The 23,741-nt window shown below is 33.7% G+C and overlaps 1 protein-coding gene and 1 long non-coding RNA gene across 2 annotated transcripts; both read left to right on the top strand.

The window, feature by feature from the left end:
* Positions 1–760: 760 nt before the first annotated feature.
* LOC126707474 (uncharacterized) lies at positions 761–1,739 on the top strand. The gene is made up of 2 exons (XR_007648966.1): positions 761–958; positions 1,529–1,739. It is a non-coding gene; the product is annotated as an uncharacterized LOC126707474 (long non-coding RNA).
* Positions 1,740–13,219: 11,480 nt separating this feature from the next.
* On the top strand, positions 13,220–23,439 carry LOC126707472 (uncharacterized). Its single transcript, XM_050407129.1, has 5 exons — positions 13,220–13,744; positions 13,981–14,796; positions 21,005–21,222; positions 21,321–21,380; positions 22,712–23,439. Exons 1-5 carry the CDS (start codon positions 13,595–13,597, stop codon positions 22,728–22,730), a joined length of 1,263 nt encoding a protein of 420 aa, XP_050263086.1. The 5' UTR covers positions 13,220–13,594; the 3' UTR covers positions 22,731–23,439.
* The last annotated feature ends 302 nt before the right edge of the window (positions 23,440–23,741 follow it).

The raw sequence follows: 23,741 nt of genomic DNA, 5'->3' as shown, positions 1-23,741 counted from the left end.
TTGTATTAGTTTTGATTTACATGTTTGAGTTAGATTTGTTTTTGTTGTGGTTTTTTGTTTCTCTCTCAAAATGTTTGTCTTTCTACAATAAGCCTTCTCAATTTTATACATCTGCTTTTGTTATATTTTTATAGATTATAGAAATTACAAAAACAGATGAATTTTAGTCTTGGTTTTACATTGTAAAGAAATAGACTCTAAATGAAATTTCTCTCAAATTTAACAAATAGATTGTTTCACTCCAATAAATATCGTTTGCTTTAATGGGAGAACAACTCTCGCACTATAATTTTGTTTGGTTTGGGAATTAAATAAAAAAGTTGATTGAAATCACTAACAGATACATAACTTGCATAATATGAATTAAATTTGGTTGATTTGTAGTTGGATTAGTATTGATTAACGTGATTGGTTAATTTTGCAGATACATATGCTGATTTTGGTTGTATGAATGTTTTGTATACTTTAGTCAATTTTTTTTTCTTCTAAAAAAAAAAATGGTTGTTCATAGTTTTAAGTTTAATAAATGATGTGTATAATTCTCCCTATAGTACTTACATTACTTGACCACCTAAAGAGTTCACTATCTACATTGGCCATGGTCAATAATATTTCAAATCATTGCCTTCTTTCTCCTCTGGGTTTGTATCAGTTTGTTTTATATTTTCCTTTTGTTTTTATGTAATTAGTAATGTTCTTCATATGTTATAATTGTTTTCTTAATTTTATAATCACTATGAAATTAGAGGGGGTGGACTAACTCTGACTATGATATAGGTCAAAGATTAATGAAAACATTGGGCAATGATGGCGTTATCCTTAGAAAGGGCATGTAATTCAGTAACTTATCACTATGTTTAGCTATTTGATTACATGAAATTTCAGGTCAATTGAGCCGCAAGTGAAAGGAAAAGATTTACTCTGACTGTGATATTGCTTTAAGTCCTATCTCTTTCGGGTTTGTTTTCTACTAAATTATCTCTATCTTTATCTTTATCTTTTTTATAATTCTTTTGTTAGCATTGTATAGATTTTCATTATTAACATAATAAAGCATTGTATTAAAGTTACCTAATATGTGTTAGATGAAGATGACGTTGCTAGTTTTATTTTTGTGCAGTGATTGGATATATGATTTTATTCCTAGGTCACAAATTTCATGTCTTTCATAGAAATTGCAAAAATCATCCTGAGTTTGAATCACATTTATAAGTCTTGGAAGTATTTTATGTGTCTTGATATTACTCAAGCAAATGATATTAAGGATTACAGGGAATTTTATCATTAGTAGAACCTATATTATATTTTAGTTATTCACTAAAAAAGAAATACATATTTAGTGGCTTTCTTGGTAGATTTCTATTGATTGTTTGTTCTAAATTTACTTTATGTTTTTACTATCAGATTGTATCTGAAACACCAATGACTTAAATCATAGTGCTAATTTCCTATAAACCATTTCATCTTTGTTGGTCTAATATTACATATTTGTGGCATTCTAACTAATATTATGGTTTTGTATATTCAGCCAAATCAACTTATAGATAAATATTGACAAATGGTAGGTGGTAGTTACACAGTTGTCACAAATCACAAGAAATGTTGGTTGGGGTTAAAAATGTGTCTTTGTTTCAACCTATATGTATTAATCCGAAGGATAACACACACTTTCAAGTCTATGAAATTCTATATGTATTATTTTTGTGATCTTTTAAATTTATGAAATTCTATGTCTGGTATTTTCTGTTTTTGTTAGTACCATTGGTTAAAAATGTGACAAAATGAATGTGTAGAACCTTTGAACATTTGGATTTCTATATTGAAACCATGCAGGCTTAATAAGCATTTGGAATTTACAAGAGATGTGAAATGAGTCATCTTCTTTTTTTTTTTTTTTTTTTTTTTTTTTTTTTTTTTTTTTTTTTTTTCTTTGTAGATAGTATAAGACATTTGATTAATCAAAATTTTTATTATTATTTGTAAGGTTAAAGGAAAAAATTATTCGTATTTTTTATTGTGCAATTCTTCTGCTCATGACATGATATGTTGAGTCTCTCTCTACTTCTAATAGAATGCAAAAAAAAAAAAAAAAAAAAAGGGACATGGTATGATATGGAGATTTAGTACTGGATTTTGTAATTTTTCAAGGTACAAGATTTTATGCTGCACGGCCACACCTATGCAAAAAAATTGCAGTGGTGTTGGTGGTGAATATGAGTTTAGCATGGCATAAAAAATTAAAAATGTGACGCATTTATTTAAGTATTTATTTTACTTTCTAATTTTCTTAAGAGTGGCAGATTTGGTTGGTAGTCTCAACACACATTTATTCGACTCTTTTGGAGCTTTTACATGTCAGCCTGGGAGAGAGATTAGGGGAAAATATTTGTTGCATCACAGAGTCTAGGATTAGAGAAACCGTCGCATATGTTTAGGCCAACTTGCTTGATTGCTAATCTTTAGTCAACAGCAAGGACAGTAAATTAATTGTTTTGCTGCTGCAATTAATTATAGATGGTACATTGCAGACAGGTTTTGATTTTGATTATTTTCCCTTTTCTCAATAGTAACGGGTTACTACTTCTAAAGGGACCATTTAGGAATGTAGTGATTATTTTTGGCAGACGCAAAGACATCTCTGTGCTTCAAGTTCTCAATTTCTTTGTTGCAAAAATATGTTGCTTAGAAATTGGTAAGGTGCCTTGAATTTACAGGACAAGCAGAGAAGTTCATAGATCACTGTGCTCATCAAATACAATTAAAGCCTGGAATTGGTTTAAATTTTATTTTCTGACCATGTTGAAGCCTGAGCTCTGAGCTCCAAGATCTGCCTATGAATCTATTGTAGTGTTCAAAAAGGTTACTACGTAAATAAGGAAAAAAGTCTAGGAGTCACAGGTGAGGCTGGCACTTGCTTAGACGCTCGAGTGAGAATGGATAAAAGGCTCCTTTAAGACCCTTGTGGTGAGGCAACTCTAATAAGGCACTCACTTTTTGTGACTAATTGAGCATTTTGGTTGAGGGGACAGGATTTAGAACGGTGCTTCACTAAAATAGTGACATTTTTACTAAATTAAATCTCAACTCAGGAAATTTTTACCATTTTTCATATTTTCTACTAATAATTCTGGCTTTCTAAAATAAAGAAAATTCATCAAGGCCTATATATTTTAAGAGTAATACAAAGAAAATAATTAAGGCGAATATATTCTTAAGAGTAACAAGGCCTCATGAACAACATGAGCATCTCAAATATTGGTGCCTACTTTACTGGGGCCAAGTGCTTATTTTGGCACTAGGGCCTTAAATGATTGTGATTATATTGCATTAAAGGTTAATTTGTTTGGCTCCAAGTAATTGTGAAAAGGCATGTCTATTTTATTTCAATGTAATTTGTTAGGCTCCTCTGTAAATACCACCAAAGTTTGGGTTGCGATGAATGAGAGTGAAGCTATTGGAAAATATTGGACCAGTTTTAGGAATAATGAACGCTAGCTAACTTAAGAATTTTTAATCCTATGTGATAGAGATACCATGGGAAGAGATTAAGTTTCAAATAAATGTTGTTAGGACAACTTTTAATACAAGATGAAGAGGAAAATCTTTATTGATCATGCAAATCTTTGTGTTCAATAACTATATTCTCTCGAACCCACAACCTTTAAAAAAACCTTGAACCAATAAGTTATAACTAATGAGATTTCAATTAACATTTTTTCTAAATCATGTGTTGATGCCAGGTTATGTCTGTCTTTTAGAAGAATACCTGCACATTAGCATCATTATTTGAACAACTAACCATCCACCCCTTTTCATATTTTACCATCATATTAAGTATAATATATTAAGTTAATTTTTTTCTAACTCATAAATGATCCCGCGCGTTGTGTGGGTTAAACGCTAGTATTTATAGTGCATGTATTGTCAACAGTTTCATAAATATTCCTTAATTTAAAAATAACAACATATGCTTCCTTTTTGAACATGCTGTCCCTCTTAAACAATATTCATCATTCAATTTTCTTCCTGTCACCTCTGAATGATATTTCTGCATTCGACTAAATAGTTTCCAAAAACTCCTTTAGCATAACTGTCTCTTGATTTAGGACTAGTTACTATTACTTCAATTCAAGAAGATCAACTGTACAACTTTCTGCCATTATTCATGCTATGAACAAAAAAGCTATAAAAGCATAGAGTTCATGGTAATATTTAAAATTGAAAATTCTATCTTTAATTGTTACATTATGCTGCTACTCTTAAAGTTTTGTCTAATTAGGGCCGCTCACCCACGTTTTACTAGTGAAATTTCCTATAAGATGTCACCTAAATTCTCATCAATTATTGTTATTTTTTCTGCTTACAAGAAGTGGGGAGGGGGCACTTGAACCCAACTTCTCCCATGGGAATGATCTGATAGGGTCATTGAACTACAAGACTCTGGTCTCATTAATTACTCCATAAAGAATACATACAATTACGCACACAATATTATTATTATATTCTGTCTTGCCACCTCCTTATGCAAGACAAAAGACAAAAAAAAAAAAAAAAAAATGACAATGTCATCTTTTTTATGAAGTGCATGCATAAGAATATTGAAAAAGCCAGCAGTATTACAATGAAGAATATTAGATGGCAGAAGCCAAGAACACGGATGGGTCCTTAGGCAACCTGGGATTAGCTGGTGGAGGAGGTGTGATCAGATATGAGTCCGGTAATTGGGTGGTAGGTTATTCAAGAAGGATTGGTGTTACTTTGGGCTTCGAAGTGGAGTTAATGGGCATTAAGGGATGGTCTAACCATCTGTGTGAACAAAAACTTCCAAGCCATTGAAGTAGAGCTGGATGCAAAAACCATAGTAGAGGTTCTTAAAAATCCCAATCAGACAAATCCCATCATTTCCCCCTTATGGACGACTGCAAGCAACTGGCATCTCAGATCCCGTGGATTTAATTCAGCCACTGCTACCGTGAAGCTAATAGCTGCGTTGACTGCCTCGCAAGAAAGGGTGTGAAACAAAATGAATTTCTGCATTTTTGATCATCCTCCTGTGGAGTTACTCCCTGCTCTCAACCATGACCTGTCTGGGCTTTATTTAAGTAGGCGCTGTCCTGCTGATCTTTTGCTTGTGTAGTTTTTTTTTTTTTTTTTTTTTTTTTTTTTTTTTCTCCCTTTTACCAAAAAAAAAAAAAAAAAAAACACATAAGAACATTGAATAAAGAATACCTGTATACTCAATCCTAAGAAAAACAGAACTCCCTAATTCGAAATGTAGAACGGGATGGACCATTGCTGTGTGTTTTACCACTAGTACAAAGATTAATTATAAAAAATGTGAAGAATAATATATGGGCGTGTGTGCAGGGCATAAGAGATGAAAGGGATATAAAGAGAAAAGAGAAAACCTACACAATCATGCAGTCTAGAAATTGTAAATAGGAATCCAACAAGTATTTCTGAACGGAAAGAATGGATGTATCAGTCGCTTCACCATGGAGGTCAAATATGAGACAATTAAGATAATAATGAGGTCTGCGGTAGGAAAACAACAGAAGGCAGAATTTAAAATCAGCTAAGTGGAGAAAACCAGGACCGGTTGGAAGGAAATCTTCACCCTCAATTAAAATCGATCTAATATTGACCTTTCTCCGAGTCCACCCTCTCGAATACTTATTATATCCGTAGATAAATATCATATCAGTGTACTCGGTTAGGAGGGTAGTCCAATAAAGAGTAGTAGAAACAACTTGAGCTCTTTTACATTGAACTTCTTCTGCCCATGAAAGGTGAGCCTCGTTAAACATATGATTCCAAGAACGAGATATCACATCATAAGCAATGTAATAACCCTTCGCATTAGAATCTCCTTCTTCAAGTACTGGCGGCCCATTTATTATGATCTGATCCTTGCCTTTAAAATTCGAGTGTGCGAAAATGACATCCATATCGATCTTGCTATAGGTTGGGGGATTAGGCAAGGTTTCCCAGGTACGCAGTTTGGGGTCATAAACCTCCATCCAGCCAGAGAAAGTATCTTTGGGTTGCAACCAACCCAAACCGCCAAAAACATATAGCTTACCATCAACAACAATGGTCTGAGGGTTTTGTCTACGATATTTCATGGATGGAGCACGTTCCCAACCCTTGCCAGGACATTTAAGGTTGAGCATCCAGACGTCGGTAGTGGGGATAGAGCTGACTATGTTGAGAGGGTTGTCAGGTGAGAGTGTGTAATTTTCGTAGACATCTGTGATAGTTGAAGCTGAGAAATCAGGGTCAAGGCCACCAACAGAATAAAGATGGCCGTCTAACACAGCGTAGTAGCAAGAGGGGTAAGGCCCCGGCGGCCCGTCTTCGGCGACTTTGGAAACCGGACTGATCTTCTTTGGGGTGAAGCTAGAGCTGCAGCTGCTGCTGTTGTTGGTGGTGGTGATTTTCTTTTTCTTCACTCCCTTAATATGGTTCAGTATAGAAGGAGGAGGAGGAGGTGGACGTGGACGTTGATCAATAAAGTATGGAAGAGGTGGACAGGCTTCGGGGTCTGGGATCTTGATTGTAAAAACCATTGCTTCATCCAACTCGCTTGTTGTACAGAAAGCGACGTCAAACTCACCATCAACAACATCTACCTTCCCCCAACTTTTCAGCAGCTCCTCCTCCACCTCCCACTCAGCCTCCGCCTCTATAGGATTTGGTTTCGATTTACAAACCAAAACGACAGACTGACCCACCCTAGTATTGGGTTTCGATTGAAAAGGCAAAAGAGACTCCATTGAGACAAAACAAAAGAGATGGCTAAGAGTTTAGATTAGAGAGATTGAAAGGGTTAGGGTGAGGGTTAGTTTTTCTTCCTCTCAAAACTCAAATCAGTTAAATCCAATAGGTCAAACACAAATCAACCCATCAAAGCCAATCTACAGTCACCACCCACAGCCCAGCAATCAAATCTGAATAGACCCACAACCCACCGCTAACACCGATAGCTCACCACCACCACCACCACCACCAAGCACCACCAAAAATCATCCAAAAATGAAGAGATTGGAGTTTAATCGGTGCGAAAATGAGTTTGAGGCAAGTATTTGGATGAACAACGAAAAGATGGAGGTTAGCCACCACGATCCGCCGCCACCGTCACCGCCACAACCTCAGCCACCACTACCATCCACGGTCACCATAAACAACACCATCGGAGAGAGAGCAGAGTAGTTGTTCGTGAGAATATAGAAGAAGGAAGATAGAGAAGAAAGGTATCTGTGAGAAGAGAGAGAAAAGAGAGTTGAATTTAATGAGAGAGGAGAGAGATATGATGAATAAAAATAGAATAAAGAGTATTAATGTGTCTGGCATATAGAATATATTATGTGACTGGTTTTTTGTTGTGTGGTGCATAGTTGTCAAACCGTGAATCGTATCGTGAATCGATTTTTAATTTTTTTGTATTGTGTATCGTATCGTATCGTATCGTGTATCGTAAGATACACAAATACTTAATAAAATTTATAAAAAATTATAAATATACATATATAAATTATATATTCATTATAAATTTTAAATATATTCAACTAATGACTAATTTATTCATCACTTATGTAATAATATCTAACAAACTAACTAAATAAATCAAACTAGCATGTGTTGATAACATACACATTAAAATTACTTAAATTCAAAAGTGATAATATATTACAAATGACTCAAAATTAATAATTTATTTTCATCATATTCATCAAATTGCCTAATCAACTCCGTCTAAGTCCATGCTACCATCATATTTATAATTTTGCAAATTTATTTCTTCATTAAAATTTTCTTCATCGTCATTCGTCATTAACATTTACTATCTCTTCTTGTTCTTTCTATTTCTATAAATTTTTTTGGCATTCTAGTTTCTTGGATTTATAACAATAACGACAAAAAAAAAAAATTTTCAATAAATTTTTAAATATTAAAGTGAAAGGTACGTGTATATTGTATAGTCCAATTGAAGGAGAGAGGGGAAAAAAACTTATCAATATGTTATTTTAGTAAGCAAAATTAAGTAAACTAATAATTTTGTGTTAAAAACAAGTCTAACAACTTGTTAGATTCAAATAAAAGTACAAATTTTAACAAAAAATCTCATTTTAAAGCATTTGTCTATGTATCGTACGATACGTATAATTTTACGATACGATACGATTCATACGATACACACATTGTATCGTACGATTCATGAGCACTTACGATACGCCGATACGATACAGAACTTTTTACACACAATTCGATACGTATCGTACGATACATATCGCATATCGTACGATACTGACAACTATGGTGTGGTGTATCAAATGTTGTAGTACACACATTGTATCGTACGATTTATGAGCACTTACGATACGCCGATATGATATAGAACTTTTTACACACGATTCGATACGTATCGTACGATACGTATCGCGTATCGTACGATACTGACAACTATGGTGTGGTGTATCAAATGTTGTAGATTTATAGGAGGCGGAAATCACATTTTCGTCATATACATTTTCAAACTATTCCTATTTTATTCATTAGATTTTATTTTTACATTTTTTAGTCTCTATCTTGAAAAATACTTCTCATTTTGGTCTCTGCCATAACATTAGAGATGGAAAATACACACAAGGCAAACGGAGTACACTGTTGGTACACTAAAAGCTAACGTGACCATTAAAATAATAAAAAAAATGTTATTTGGCATTAAAAAATGCTACATCAGCATCTAAATTAAAAAATAAAACTAATTTATCAATTTTAACTAAATAAAAATACTAAAAACATAATTAAAAATAAAAAATCACATGAATTAAGATCTAAGTGTATCTTGAACAAGAACAACAAAAATACCAACTCAGATGTTTCTCAAAAGAGAAAAAAAAAACTAATTTATCAATTTTAACTAAATAAAAAAACTAAAAACATAATTAAAAATAAAAAACCGCATGAATCAAAATCTAAATGTATCTTGAACAAGAACAACAAAAACACCAACTCAGATGTTTCTCAAAAGAGAGAGAGAAAAAAAAAAAAAAAAAAAACCAACCCAGATTTAAATACAAATTCAGAGTTAAGTAATCCCACATATTATTATCAACCCAGAGTTAGCGAAACGAGGACATTGAGCCAAACATCGGTGAGGACTAGAGTGACGATGGTGATGATGGAGAGCAAGGCCAAGACGATGCGGTCATCGACAGTGATGTGGAAGAGGAGGAGTGGATGGTCGTGGAGGAAATAGAGGAAAGACCGGGTGACGAAGATGGCGAGGAAGACGATCATGGAGATCGAGTGCCAGAGGAGGTTGAGGAAAAGGATGAGGAGTGTGATGAACGTGTAGTTCATGCGGAAGTGATCAAGGTTGCGCTTGATGCGGGCGGTGGCTTCGCCGAGTGTGTAAGGGAGCGTGAAGGAGGAGAATGGTTGGACGAGCTCGCGCCATGGACAGCACGTGGTGAAGACGAAGTGTGCGGCGGTGGCGGCTGCGTTGGCGGTGGTTGTGGATGTGGAGGGAAGTGTGTTGTAGTAGCCTGGTGATGACTGTGAAGAAGACATTACTGAGACCAAACCCTTTTTGTGAATTCAAAGAGAGATTCCAAAATTCTAATCCTCAAATTGAAAAGAAAAGAAGCACAGAATTTGTAAAATGTGGAAAATGGACAACATTTTCCTTTTCAGTCTTTCATCCTCTGAGATTTGATCTTCTCTCTCTCTAAACCCAGATGGTCACTGTGGTTTGATCTGACTAGCTCAAAATTGTGTTTTGGTGTATTTTATTGATGAGGATTGGCTTTGAGTTTTGGTATTTTGTTTTTGATCTGACCGTGTTTTGGGTTTTGTTTGTTTTATTATTATTATTATCTTGATTAAGTGTTTTGGGTTTTGTTAGTTGATTGTGTTAAAGTATTTGAGTTTGATCATGGTTTTGTATATGTTTTTACTTGTTTGGATGCTAAGAAAATGAAATAAAAGAGAAGAAAATCTTGAATTTATTTTCTGGGCAACCATGTTCTTGGGGGAAAAACATGAAGAACAATTATTATTTAAATAATTAAATGATAACTTAAAATTTATTTTATTTTAAATAAAATAAAATATTTTTAATATTTTTTAATTCTGCCATTTGCCACGTGTGCATTTTCCGTCTCTGATGTAACGATAGGGACCAAAACGGGAAGTGTTTTTTAGGATAGAGACTAAAAGCGGTAAAAATAAAATCTAGGGACCAAAGTGATAATCGCCTGAAAATGTAGGGATGAAAATGTGATTTCTGCCTTTATAGTAAGAGGAGGGGAATAAGAAAAACAAAAAATAAAGGAAGATAAAGGGATAGAGGAAAAGTGATATTAAAGTAGATAGTAGTGGAGAGATGAAAAGGTAAAAGGGAGGGGGAAAGTTAGAAAAAGTATAACAATAAGTTGGGAGGTTAATAAGGGAAAAAAAGAATTAAAAATAAGAGAGAAAATGTTGAAAATGGATGGATGGTGTGGCCATTGATGTGGCTCAACAGGAGCGTAACAATAATAGATGTTATGTTTCAGCTTTTAGATGTATATAGATATAGATTGGGCACAAATACTACTTAATATACTATCATAACAATTTTCACAATTCTGGTCACAATTTACCTACATGAAAAGTTATAAATGATGAGAAAAAAATGATAGGTTCATAATTTTACCACTCACAAGTCGTCACGTGTACAAATTATGAGAAAGTTGTGTAAATAGTCATGGTTTTATATTTGAGAAGTGCTACATCCATAACATTTTCACAGCACTTTTGAAATAAATCCTAAGTGGCATGTTGTTACAAGTTTTTAATTTGAATCCACCACTGGAATTACTTTCTTGCCCACAATAACTATTTGTAAGTCTTTAACAGCCTACCACTTAAGATTTATTGTAAAAATGTTGTGGACGTAGCATTAAAAATTACTCAACAAATATATTAGGAGTTTTTTTAGTAATAAGCATGGTTTTAAGACCCGGATTGTTCACAGAACTAGTAAGGGGAGAGGTTTAAGTTTTTTAGGTCGGACCGAGATTCGACCAAAATCGAACCGCGACGTTGTCATAATTACTTTATTAATTAATTAAATATAAATATAGATATTAAATTTATAAAATTAGCATAATTGACTTATATATATATATATATATATATATGAGGGAAATTAATTGATTTTCAAGCATATTTAAAATAAGAAAGTTAATAAAAAAAATAATAAAGCATGAAAAAAATACATTAAAAGTTATAATTAATTTTTGAAGTATAAAAGTATGAATATATTTTATACTCCATTTTAGAGATGGCTAATTAAAATATATAAAATAATAAAATATTATGAATATTAGTTATAATAAAAAATAAAGGTAATATTGAAAGTTTATTTAATTCAGAGGTATGGAATTTTGTTAAGTTTACTTAAAGTACATTGAGTTTCCACTTAGAGCTTCTGTAACGACCCAAGAAAAAAGCGCTAGCCACTCATACAATCAATCAAATTGGGGTATCACAATCTCCTCTACTTAAATCCTAATGTTCTTGTTAGGTCCCACTTTGTGGGGTAGTACCTCTGAGCCCACATGGGATTACTGGGCCGGCTCTGATACCATATGTAACTATCCAAGGAAAAAGCGCTAGCCACATCTGCGCTATATCTCAAAAGAACTAGTCACAATTGATGCTCCTTTTAGTTGTTAATAAAACTCAGATCTATCTAGTAAATACCCAATGTGGGACTCATCACATACCCACACAAATCATACAATCAATCAAATTGGGATATCACAACTTCAACACTCCAGCGTAGCCTATTGGTTAGCTTTAAACCCATCTCAGCCCAAGTTCTAATCTCGGTAAGTGTAGAGACAGAAAAAGGGAACTACTTCAGTACGTTGGAAGATAAAGTGAACAAGAAGAGCAAAAACCCAGTGTGAAGAAGAAAAGAAAGAAAGAAAGAAAAGAGAAAAAAGGAAAGAAGAAAGAAGAGAAAAGCATCAGACTTCAGTACGTTGGAAGATAAAAAGTGATCCAGAAAAAGAGAAATGAGAAAGAAGTAAAGAAAAAAAGAAAAAAAGAAAAAACTAAGAGCCAAAACCCTTCGTGAAGAAGGAAAGAAAGAAAGAAAGAAAAGAGAAAAAAAGGAAAGAAGAAAGAAGAAAAAAGCATTAGACTTCAGTACGTTGGAAGATAAAAGGTGAACCAGAAAAAGAGAAATGAGAAAGAAATAAAGAAGAAAAGAAAAAAAGAAAAAAGAAAAGAAACTAAGAGAAAAAACCCTTCGTGAAGAAAAAAGAAAAGAAAGAAAGAAAGAAAAGAGGAAAAAAACCCTTCATGAAAAAGAAAAGAGAGAAAGAAAGAAAAGAGGAAAAAAACCCTTCGTGAAGAAGAAAAGAAAGAAAGAAAGACAAGAGTAAAAAAGGAAAGAAGAAAGAAGAAGAAAGCATAAGACAGTACGTTGGAAGATAAAAAGTGCACAAGAAAAAGAGATAAAGTGTGGTGGAGCACTTGTGTGTCCCGATCGTGTGTCCTACACTTCACCAAATATTTACGAAAATGCCTGACATGTCAATTTCCTTGATTTGGAAATTCTTAAAATTTGTTCTCAATTCTCGTCACTCTATCTATATTAAAAAAAAAATAATGAGAAAACCCAGCGTGAAGATTACTCTATATATATATATATAAAAAAAAGGTATTAACTAACGTGTGCTCTTAGGATATACATTAATAAATCATTTAAAATTTTTTTTTTATAAAAAAAACGAAAAAGTAATTAACTGTTTTGACAGCTTTATCAATTTTCCATAAAAACTTTCCCAAAATGAAAGGTTAATGTGTGCCCTTAACCGGACCCAAAAAAAACAGAAAACCCAACGGTGAAGAAGGAAGGAAAGAAAGAAAGAAAAGAGAAAGAAGAAAGCATCAACAAGAGAAAGAGAAAAAGAGTGGTGGAGCACATGTGTGGTCTAACCGTGGGAGGAGAAGAAACCAGAGTAAAGAAGAAAGAAAGAAAGAAAAGAGAAAAAGAAAAAAGAGAAGAAACTAAAAAGAGCAAAAACCTAGCATGAAGAAGAAAAGAAAGAAAAGAGAAAAAAGGGAAAGAAGAAAGAAGAAAGAATAAGAAAGCATCAGACTTCAGTATGTTGGAAGGTAAAAAGTGAACAAGAAAAAGAGAAAAAGTGTGGTGGAGCACATTACTGAGTATTGAGTGATGAAAACCCGCAATCTAAACACCCTCTAACTGATTGGTGTAAGAGAGTGGGTTCTTTCAAAGACAGAAAAAGGGGACTTTTTGGCTATAAAGAAAGTTTGGAAACCTCAAATGGCCTTTCTATATGCATTTTCCAAAGTCGACTACTATTGTTCATTTCTTAACGAGTCAACAATATTTCAAAATTTTGGTGTAAGAGAGTGGAATCTTTAAGAGACAAAAAAGAGGAAACTTTTTGGCTAGAAAGGAAGTGGAGCATCTTAGTGCACTAACTGATTGGTGTAAGAGAGTGGCTTGTTTCAAAAATAGAAAAAATGGTACTTTTTGGCTAGAAAGAAAGTTTGGAAACCTTAAATGGACTCTCTATGTGCATTTTCCAAAGTCGACTACTATCCAAAAATTGCTGAAGAGATCGTGATAGAAGCCTTTCGAAGTGTTGAGCCTAATCCGTATCCATCACTGCCCCCAGAATGCTTAGAGGATCCACCACATCCTGAGTCTATGGTATTTTTATTTTTTGTTAATGATTTGCTATAATATTTTATATGCATGTGTATATTTATTTATTTTCATATTGTCTTATGTTACAGACATTTAAATATTTTCTTAATCATCTTCCGACTAATTCTAAGAGCCTGTTTTGAAGTTCGAGTGTATGGTATTTTTTTTGTTAATAATTTGCTATAATATTTATATGCATGTGTATATTTATTTATTTTTCATATTGTCTTACGTTACAGACATTTAAATACTTTCTTAATCATCTTCCGACTGATTCTGAGAAAATTTTTTGGGAGTTCAATCCGAGTAGTAACGAAGTTCTACAATTTGGACCTTATTTCAGAAGATTGTTTGGGGAAGTTGCAAAATTATTATATGGCCATTTTGAAATGGGTTTTTTTTCAGGGGATTTACTCAACCGTTTACGTATTCGGCGTGAGAATCTGATGGTTTATCATCCCTTTAAAATGTCTAAGGACTGTGAGGATAATCTTGGGAGAACGAGGGATTTAGTTCATTACAGGTACATGATGGCTTCTGTGGTAAAGAAGTGTCTGAAACCACATGATATATCAAAATACTTCACCCTCGGTTTCTCTGAGCTGTTTCTTCAACGTCCAGTGGTAAAGAAGTTTTACATGTTCCAACTGTTTCATCCTATTATCTACAACGATTGGGACAAGTACAAACTCATCCACGCACTTGTGGATATGCGGATACAGGACAAAACCCATTTCTATAAATCCTTCGGATTTCAAGTTCAGAAATATGGGTATTCAAATTGGTGGAGAAAGGTTGAGAATGAAACTCCTGAGTCAATGCTGGGACACGTATATAGCTTTGAAGGACGTCCTTTTAAGAATGCCAGTGATTTGCCAGTATACCTTAGGCATTTACATTCACACTATCATGGAGCTATACTGGCAATCAACAATGCAAAAAAGGCTGCCTTCAATCAGGAGAAGGACAATATTTATGATCATAACACTGCTATTGAAGCTGAAATGGCTAAATTTGAAGATGGTGATCCCCGTAAGGAAACATTGGGAGCTGAGGTATGTATAAAGTTTGGTGAAAAACTATCTTGTATTGCAATGATGAATAATGTATTTGAACATAGAAAGAATTTATACAAATCAATTAGGCTTAACCACCTCTAATTAAGTCCCTAATTCAGCTCTAAACAATGCGGATTCCTTCTCTAAATTGCAAAAACAGCCACTAATAACAGACACATGGCTAATAATATAACTGACTGACTATTACTAAGTTACTAACACAGACTAAACTAATTGTAGCTGTTACTGTCGTATTACAAGTTAGATATTTGACTTGCTTCACTGGATCAGAACTACTGAAAAAGAAAATGCTCTACCCAAGTGAACCTTTGATATATTGAACAATTCTTTAAGTTGCCAATAAGTGAGGTTCTCTTGGTTTAGCAAGGTATCGACTTAGTCTATGCACTGAATATGTAATGTCAGGCCTTGACAAGGTCAGATACATCAATCTCCCTATTAACCTTCTATATTGAGTAGGGTCTGAAAGTACCTTCCCTTCATCTTTGGAAATCCTCAGATTTTGTTCCATAGGCGTTTTAGCAGGTTTACAACCCATTAGACCAGTATCTTCCAATATTTCCAAAGCATACTTTCTTTGATTTAAACTAATTCCCTTTTCATTTCTAATAACCTCTAGTCCTAAAAAAATAGTTCGATGATCCCTAATCTTTGAGACCAAATTTGGTATCAAGTAGTTGCTTCAATTCTCTAATTGCAATGGGATCATTACTTGTAAGCAAGATGTCATCCACATGCACTAGCAATACAGTAAATGATGTGCCATTAGTTTTAGTAAAAAGAGAGTAATCCCTTTTAGACTGCCTAAAGCAAGCTCCAAAATGGTAGCACTGAATTTTGCAAACCATTGCCTTGAAGCTTGCTTCAGCCCATATAAGCTTTTGTTCAACTTGCATACCAAAGAAGGCTCCCCCTCGCTATGAAATCCAGGAGGCAAGCTCATGTAAACCTCTTCATTCAAATCTCCATGGAGGAACGTATTGCTAACATCCAATTGGTGTAAATGGCAACCTTTCATGGCAGCAATGGCCAAAACCACCCTAACTGAAACTGATTTTGCAACTGGAGAGTTTTTGAATAGTCAAGGTCTTCCCTCTGAGTATACTATAACCTTTAGCAACTAGCCCGGCTTTGTATATCTCAATGATGCCATTTGAATTGCACTTAATCCCATCAACTCATTTACACCAATAGGAACATGACCATGAGGTAAAGTAGTCAAAGTCCATGTGTGATTTTGCTCTAAGGCTACAATTTCTTTGTCCATAGAAGCTCTCCACTCAAGATGTTTCACATCTTGGTGAAAGGTGGGTTCAGGACTATGGGAAGAAGTAGCTGTAAGGAAAGAGTGATAGGCTGGATTGAGTTTAGTGTAAGAAAGAGAATCGGAGATGTCACAGGGTTTACCAGATTAAGGGTTGAATGAAGTGAAAATTGAGAGACAAGAATAGTCCTTAAGGTAAGGATGATGTCTAATTCTAGAAGATGTTCTGGTAGGAGGTAAAGATTGAGGAGCAGGTGGACATGGAGGTTCAACAGAGGGAAAAACTTCAGGGACATTAGGAATTGGAGGATTAGAGCCAAGTGAAGGATTAGAAGGCAAGACCTTTGATGGTGGATTAGCTGAATTTGTAGAAAGTAAAGACTCCATATGTAGGGAATAGGTATTAGGTATAGAAGTGGGAAAGACAAAAGGATCAAAATTCAGATCAACTGTAGAAGGAACAGTTGCAAAAGGAAATACGTGTTCATCAAAAATGATGTTTCTACTCACAAACATGATATTTGTACTCAAATCTAAAACTTTGATACCAGAAAGGTAACTTGGAAAAATACATTTTTGGGCTCGGTGTGCAAATTTGTGCCTTTGATGTGTTAGTGTAGAAGCAAAACACAAATTCCCCTAGAAATGTAAAGGAAGGGGAAGACTGAAACCTCAAATTCTTGCTACATTAAGTATATGCTGATGCTTTCAGCAATAGAGTTTTATTGAGGTGTTTCCACACAAGGTAATTGATGTAAAATCCCTTTTGATTTAAAAAAATCTTGCATAACGAATTCAATTCCATTGTCGGTTCTTATACACTTGATTTTGGAATTGAATTGAATATTGACCATGTGAAAATTGCTCAAATAGTGATTGAGTTTCAGATTTAGCTTTGAACAAATAAACCCAAGTACATCTTGAAAAATCATCAACTATAGTAAAAAAATTTTGTAACCTTCAAGAGTAGGAACACAAAAGGGACCCCATAGATCACTATGCAAAAGATCAAAAGGAGCAATAGAAATATGAGTACTAGATTGAAAAGGTAAGGTTATGATTGGTAACTGTTTTTGTTTTCTATTTTCAAAAACTTGTTTTTGGGAATATAATGAAAAAACAATTTTCTTATATTTTTAAAATAAAAACATGTTTGGTTAGTTGAAATTAAAAAGATAGTTTTTTGAAAAAAAAAAAGAAAATACTAAAATATGTTGTTACTAAGATTTGAATTATAATACTAACTCATTAAATGAGACATATTCATTAAATTAAATGTGTGTTTTCATTGACTTTTGAAAATTAAAAATTGAAAACAGTCTTTTGCATGTTTTCAGTTTCCTTCACAAACTGAGTTTTGAGAATAGTTTTTGTTTTTTGTCCATTTTGAGTTGTCAAACAAGTTTTTTAGTCTCAAAATAGAAAATTGTTTTTGGAAACAGAAAATAAGGAGAAAAAACAGTTACCAAACATACCCTAAATGTTTTTGCTTTGCCAAATGACAAATGTCACAACACAATGACTTATTTACATTTATCATGTGCAAGAAGACTTAATGCATTAGCTAGAAACGTCGTCGTTCTCAATAACAAACCCAATCTTCTTTTAATAGGACGCCGCCGTTTTGTGCTAAATTTGTTCTGTCTTCATTTAATGAAACGACCCTGTTTCATGCTTCTTTATTATCATAAAACATAGTTGTTCTTCTGAAGGTCTTTTATCTTTTGTCTAAATGACATGTTATCATGTCGTTGCTTGTCTTCTTCAACTTTAACATAGTGGAAGGTGAAGGTGAAGGTGAAGTAGTAACTAAGATAGGTTGAGGAGCACAAGTAGTGGACAAGAAGGGAAACTTGAGTTCTTGGAAAACCACATCTCTAGACATAAAAATCTGTCTAGAATGTAAGTCTAGTAGTTTGTAGCCCTTGACATTATGAGGATAGCCTAAGAAAACACAAACCCTTGCCCTAGGATCAAATTTTGGTGTGTGAACTTGGAGAGTTGAAGCATAGCACAAACAACCAAAGGTTCTTAAATGGCTACAAGGAGGCTTAAGAAAAAGGAGTTCAAAATGAGTTTTGTCTTGTAAAAGAGATGGTAACCTATTAATAAGATGAATTGTAGTGAGTGTGCAGTCACCTCAATATTTGAGAGGGATGTTAGATTGGAGTCTAAGATGTCTAGTGATTGAAAGTATATGCTGTTGTTTTCTTTCCACTACAGAATTCTGTTGTGGAGTATAAACATAGGTCTTTTGGTGTATGATACCATGAGTGTTATAAAAATTAATCATACAAAATCCTGGTCCATTATCAGACTTGATAGCTTTGATTTTGACTCCAAATTGAGTATGTATCATGGTAAAGAAAAAGATGAGAAAAGGCATAGTTTCTGATTTAGATTTCATCAAGAAGAAGACCCAAGTGGACCTAGTTGCATCATCAACTATGGACAAAAAATATTTTAAGCCCTCATGAGTAGAAATGTAATAAGGACCCCAAATATTAACATGAATAAAGTCAAAAGCATTAGAACAAACATTATTATTGAAAAGAAAAGGTGATCTCTTTTGTTTGGCTAAAGGACAAACATTGCAACAAATGTCATTACAAGTTTGAGATGAAAAATGTACCACACTTTTTTTGATTGAGGGATGTCCTAGTCTAAAATGCCATAGTTTTGACAAATTGGAAACAAAATTAACAAGAGTACAATTCATAGAAATGTAATAAGGACCCCAAATATTAATATGAATAAAGTCAAAAGCATTAGAACAAACATTATTATTGAAAAGAAAAGGTGATCTCTTTTGTTTGGCTAAAGGACAGACATTGCAACAAATGTCGTTACAAGTTTGAGATGAAAAATGTACCACACTTTTTTTGATTGCGGGATGTCCTAGTCTAAAATGCCATAGTTTTGACAAATTGGAAACAAAATTAACAAGAGTACAATTCATAGAATTGAAAAACTTGTGATTGGAAAGAAAGCTGGACAATGATGGAATAGAGGTAGAATTGTCTGGTTTTTGCAGTAGGTATAAACCAGGATAGAAGAGGTTTCATTAGTAAGGAGAAAGCTTTATTAATGGAGGGAAGAGGTTCCATTAGTAATATCTGGCTTTAAAATCCAATAAGAATGAGCTACTTAACCCAATAAATGTAATGGTCCTAACCTAAATATGAAGTGTACAAAAATTCAGTTTCATGAATATTATATGTGCATTCCCTTGCATTTTACATTGAACCAGTCACCGACTTTTCCAACATTTCTTGGCACATTAACTTCATTTGACCTTGGGCTTGGAGGCTACTATTTTATTTTTTATGTATTCCTATAATGTTATGCAAGGACTATAAGGAATCATGTATGTGGAGACTTGGAGAGGCTTTATCTATAGTTTTGAGTCCCACAAATCAATGTCAAATAAACAGTTGTTAAACTAATAAAGACCAAATCAATCAAAAGCAGATTCATATAGCCTATTATTAACCCATTTCTTTCCAGATGATGATGTATTTTCCTTTTTCAAGAATCATATTACACAATGGCATTAGAGAAGAAAAAAGGGATATGTGTTCTTCTTGGCAGAGGGTTAGTGATTAAATTCAGAGTCAGCATTCAGTTTTGTACCCATAGATCTCAATACGCTATACTATAGTGGGAGCAAAGGCCCATATAGTAACTAAGAACATTATTAATGGAGGGAGGAGGTTCCATTAGCAAGGAGTAAGCTTTATAAATGGAGGGAAGAGGTCCATTAGCAAGAAGTAGGCTTTATTAATGGAGGGACGAGGTTCCATTAGTAGGATCTAGCTTCAAATTTGATTATAGGTATCATTCAACCCCATTAAGAATTGTATAACATAGTCTTGGAGTTGATGCTGAATCAATTTTTGATTGATTCCACAAGTACATCTTCCACATGTGCAACATGTAAAGGCTCTATAGTTATCAATCTCATCCCACAAGAACTTCAATTAAATGAAATGATCTGTGATTGAGAGCTCCCCTTGATTAATTCCAGCCAAATATTTCTGCAATTGAAAAATTCTTGGTCCATTCCCTTGAGAAAATCTTTCCTTCACATCCACCCAAACCTCCAAAGCTGTGTCCCTCTAAACCACACTTGCAAGGATCTTTGGAGAAACTGAGTTTAGATTCCAGGAAACAACCATGTTGTTACACCTAGTCCATGCCTGAACCAACAAAGGTGATTTCGCTGTTGTTGGAGTCAAAGTGAGAGTACCATCAATAAACCTTAGCTTATTCTTAGCACTCAATGCTCTTTGCATTGATTTTGCCCAAGCAGGATAGATTTCACTAACTAAAGGTTGTGAAACTAAAATTGCACTTGGATTTTTTCCATGATGCAGAAAAAATGGATGATTTTCATCAATGTTGATGGTTTGGGAAGCTTGATGTCATTGAAGAACACTCTTGGATTAGCTTCAAGTTTGATGAAAAAGTATCTTGTATTGCAATAATGAATAACATGTACATGGAAAGTATTTATACAAATAAATTAGGTTAACTACCTCTAAGTCCCTAATTCAGCTCCAAACTATGTGGATTCCTTCTCTAACTCACTGCAAAAATAGACACTAACAAATAGACATGTGGCTAATAACATAACTAACTGACTAATACTAACACTAAATGACTTGTAGCTTTTATTTATACAACTAAAGCTATTGTCGTATTGCAAGAAGTTAGATATTTGACTTGCTTCCTTTCTTCTTGGTTTTCTTCTGCAGCAGCATAAAGCTTTTTTTACACTTATTATCATCTATTCTCTGATAGTATACAAACTCATTCTACCAAATATGTAGAATCAGCTAGGTTATTATTAAACTTTTGTTCCTCTTTTGAATTTGTTGTCGTTGTATGTGGTTTTTTTTTTTTTAAAAAAAAAAACAGATTAGAGTACAGTCAGAGAAACCCAAACTGGAATCCCTACCCCTGCATTCAGAACTTGAACCAATTATTACAGAAAGATTTCCTGGTGTTTATTCTTGCATGGTTGATGCCATTATCAGGGCTTTTGCAGTAGATGCAAATGCCGAAATTCCTTTTCGCTGTAGCATTTCTGAGTTGTTGTTTTTGAAGGGACCATTTGGTGATAATTATGCCTACAAGTAAGTATTTGTAAATTCATAGAGTACTTAAACTGCTCAATTCGACATTTTTTATTCTCACTTTTGTCATTAACTTCTGAAATTTTTGTTTTCGTCAGGAGCATTTATTTTCAAGACGTGTCAGAAAAAGAGTTGAAAAGACCAATCACGAAAGAAAGGTGATTCTTAGGTTATTTATTAGGTGGCTATATGTATATATTATCTAAGATCCAAAACCCAGCTTGCTGCTGATGCCTTCAACTACTGCTTTAATGGACTTTACCTTTTTAGCCGGGAGTTGCAGCCGTTACTTAATAGTTCTAATTTTGAAGCTTTAAAGTCGTAAAAGGGTGTTTGTTTGGGACCTTTATTAATGATTTTCATGGAAACTTAGGAAAAAATTTCAATTTGTGCTTCATGGGATAGGATTTACTTTCAAGATATCTTGGTGGTGAAATGGTAGACACAAAAGATTGAAAATCGTGAAGGTTTGAGTCCTCATAAGGTATAATAATATTAAGGATGCTTATTGAAACAGCAATTTAATTAGAGATCTTGGATCGATTAAATATAAATTTAGTTGCTTAGGTAATGGGTTTATAAGCATTCTAGTTATAGCTACAAGTAAAATGTACTAATGAAAAAATTGTTGTAGAGATAAACCTATTCTTATTAAATCAGGGAATTTACACTCATAAAAGCTTTGCATCATAATTTTCTGTAATGGTAATTCGAATGTCATTGATATCAAAGCGATGCTATATGTGGCTTTTGTCTTGCATAAGGAGGTGGCAAGATAGAATATAATAATATTGTGTGTGTAATTGCATGTATTCTTTATGGAATAATTAATGAGACCAGAGCCTTGTGGTTCAATGACACTATCAGGTCATTCCCATGGGAGAACTTGGGTTCAAATGCCCCTTCCCCACTTGTTGTAAGCAGAAAAAAGAACAATAATTGATGAGAATCTAGGTGACATTTATAGGAAATTTCACTGGTAAAATGTGGGTGAGCGGCCCTAATTCGACAAAACTTTAAGAGTAGTAGCATAATGTAACAATTAAAGATAGAATTCTCAATTTTAAATATTACCTTGAACTCTTTGCTTTAATAGCTTTTTTGTTCATAGCATGAATAATGGCAGAAAGTTGGACAGTTAATCTTCTTGAATTTGAAGTAATAGTAATTAGTCCTAAATCAGGGGCTGTTTATGCTTAAGGAGTTTTTGGAAACTATTTAGTTGACAGAAATATCATTTGAGGTGACAGGGAGAAAACTGAATAATGAATATTGCTTAAGAGGGAATGCATGTCTTGAAAAGGAAGCGTATGTTGTTATTTTTAAATTAAGGAATATTTATGAAACTATTGTCAATACATGTTGCTAAAGCTTACGTCTTTGGAGTTACTAAATTATGGGAATCAAGGAATTAGCTTGATACTGCTTTTTTTCTTGACTACTTTTTTAGCTTATACCAAAATGATTGTTTTTCTTTTGTACTCTGAAGCTCAACAGAGAAAGGGTAGAGGCTGAGAAGGAAAGGAAGAAGGAGAAGAGGAGGAGTAGGAGTAGGAGATGGAGGATGAGGAGTATAAGCTGGTTGATTATTGGCTTGCAACAGGAGTATAAGAAACATGATTATGGAACTAGAAACAAATGTTGAAGTAGACTTTGATTTCACTGACAGGGTATGGTAGAGCTCCCCGTTACACTGTCAAGGATGCAAATACTTGTGTAGATGAATATTAATTTGTCCACCTTAGCAACATGAATTAAAAGCTATCTTTATTTTGTGGTTAGTTTATGTTTGCAGGGTTACTATTTCTACATTTAAACAATTTCTGAAGCCATATCTAATTGTTTATAGATGAGTATTAATTTGTCCACCTTATTTTCCCCCATGTTGAGTTTTGTTCCACATTTAGGGGCATCCTTGATTTTATAAATGTATCACCTAAGCAGGTTTAAGCTGTATGTCTGATGAATCGAATCGTCATAGTAGTCTTGAAGTTTTTGATGTGTTGTTGGGCATTTGTGTTTCCATGATTCCAAATTCATGCTTTTAATTCTATTTATAGTACCCTCAAAGTATGTTTTTATTTTCCTATTTCTTAGTGGGGCATTATATTAGGTTTCCCAAATTAGATTTGAACACATTGTTGTATTGACCAATTGAACAAAAAAATGGTGGAGGTGGAAGTGGATGTGCTTAAATGTTCTGTGTAATTATATAGTCTCTGATGAAGGAATTGAACTTCTGAGTTTATTTAAAATCATCATGGATACCAAATGATGTGGGCTACATTGAGATGAATTTGAAGTTATCTTTATGTAGTGGTTCAATTATGTTTGTCAGGAGTTTTTATTTTTTACATTTTGAAGCAATATTGTTTTGTTTATGGATGAATATTTATTCACCTTATTTATTCCCAGGTAGAGTTTTCTTCCACATCTGGGGGCACTTTTTATTCAGAATGTTCAAATAGTGTGTAAAACACCTATGAACATTTAGACCCCCAAATTACAAAATACCAATT

Source organism: Quercus robur, chromosome 11 (assembly GCF_932294415.1).
Source record: "Quercus robur chromosome 11, dhQueRobu3.1, whole genome shotgun sequence".
Classification (NCBI taxonomy): Eukaryota; Viridiplantae; Streptophyta; class Magnoliopsida; order Fagales; family Fagaceae; genus Quercus; species Quercus robur.
The sequence above is the reverse complement of the archived record's forward strand: the minus strand, read 5'-3'. Positions and strand labels throughout refer to the sequence as shown.

What these genes read in the sequence shown, in the direction of transcription:
- LOC126707472 (XM_050407129.1), top strand. Translation starts at nt 13,595, where the DNA reads ATGGACTCTCTATGTGCATTTTCCAAAGTCGACTACTATCCAAAAATT. An exon ending in CACCACATCCTGAGTCTATG is followed by an intron (nt 13,745 to 13,980) that starts GTATTTTTATTT and finishes CTTACGTTACAG; the next exon opens with ACATTTAAATACTTTCTTAA. An exon ending in GGTGATAATTATGCCTACAA is followed by an intron (nt 21,223 to 21,320) that starts GTAAGTATTTGT and finishes TGTTTTCGTCAG; the next exon opens with GAGCATTTATTTTCAAGACG.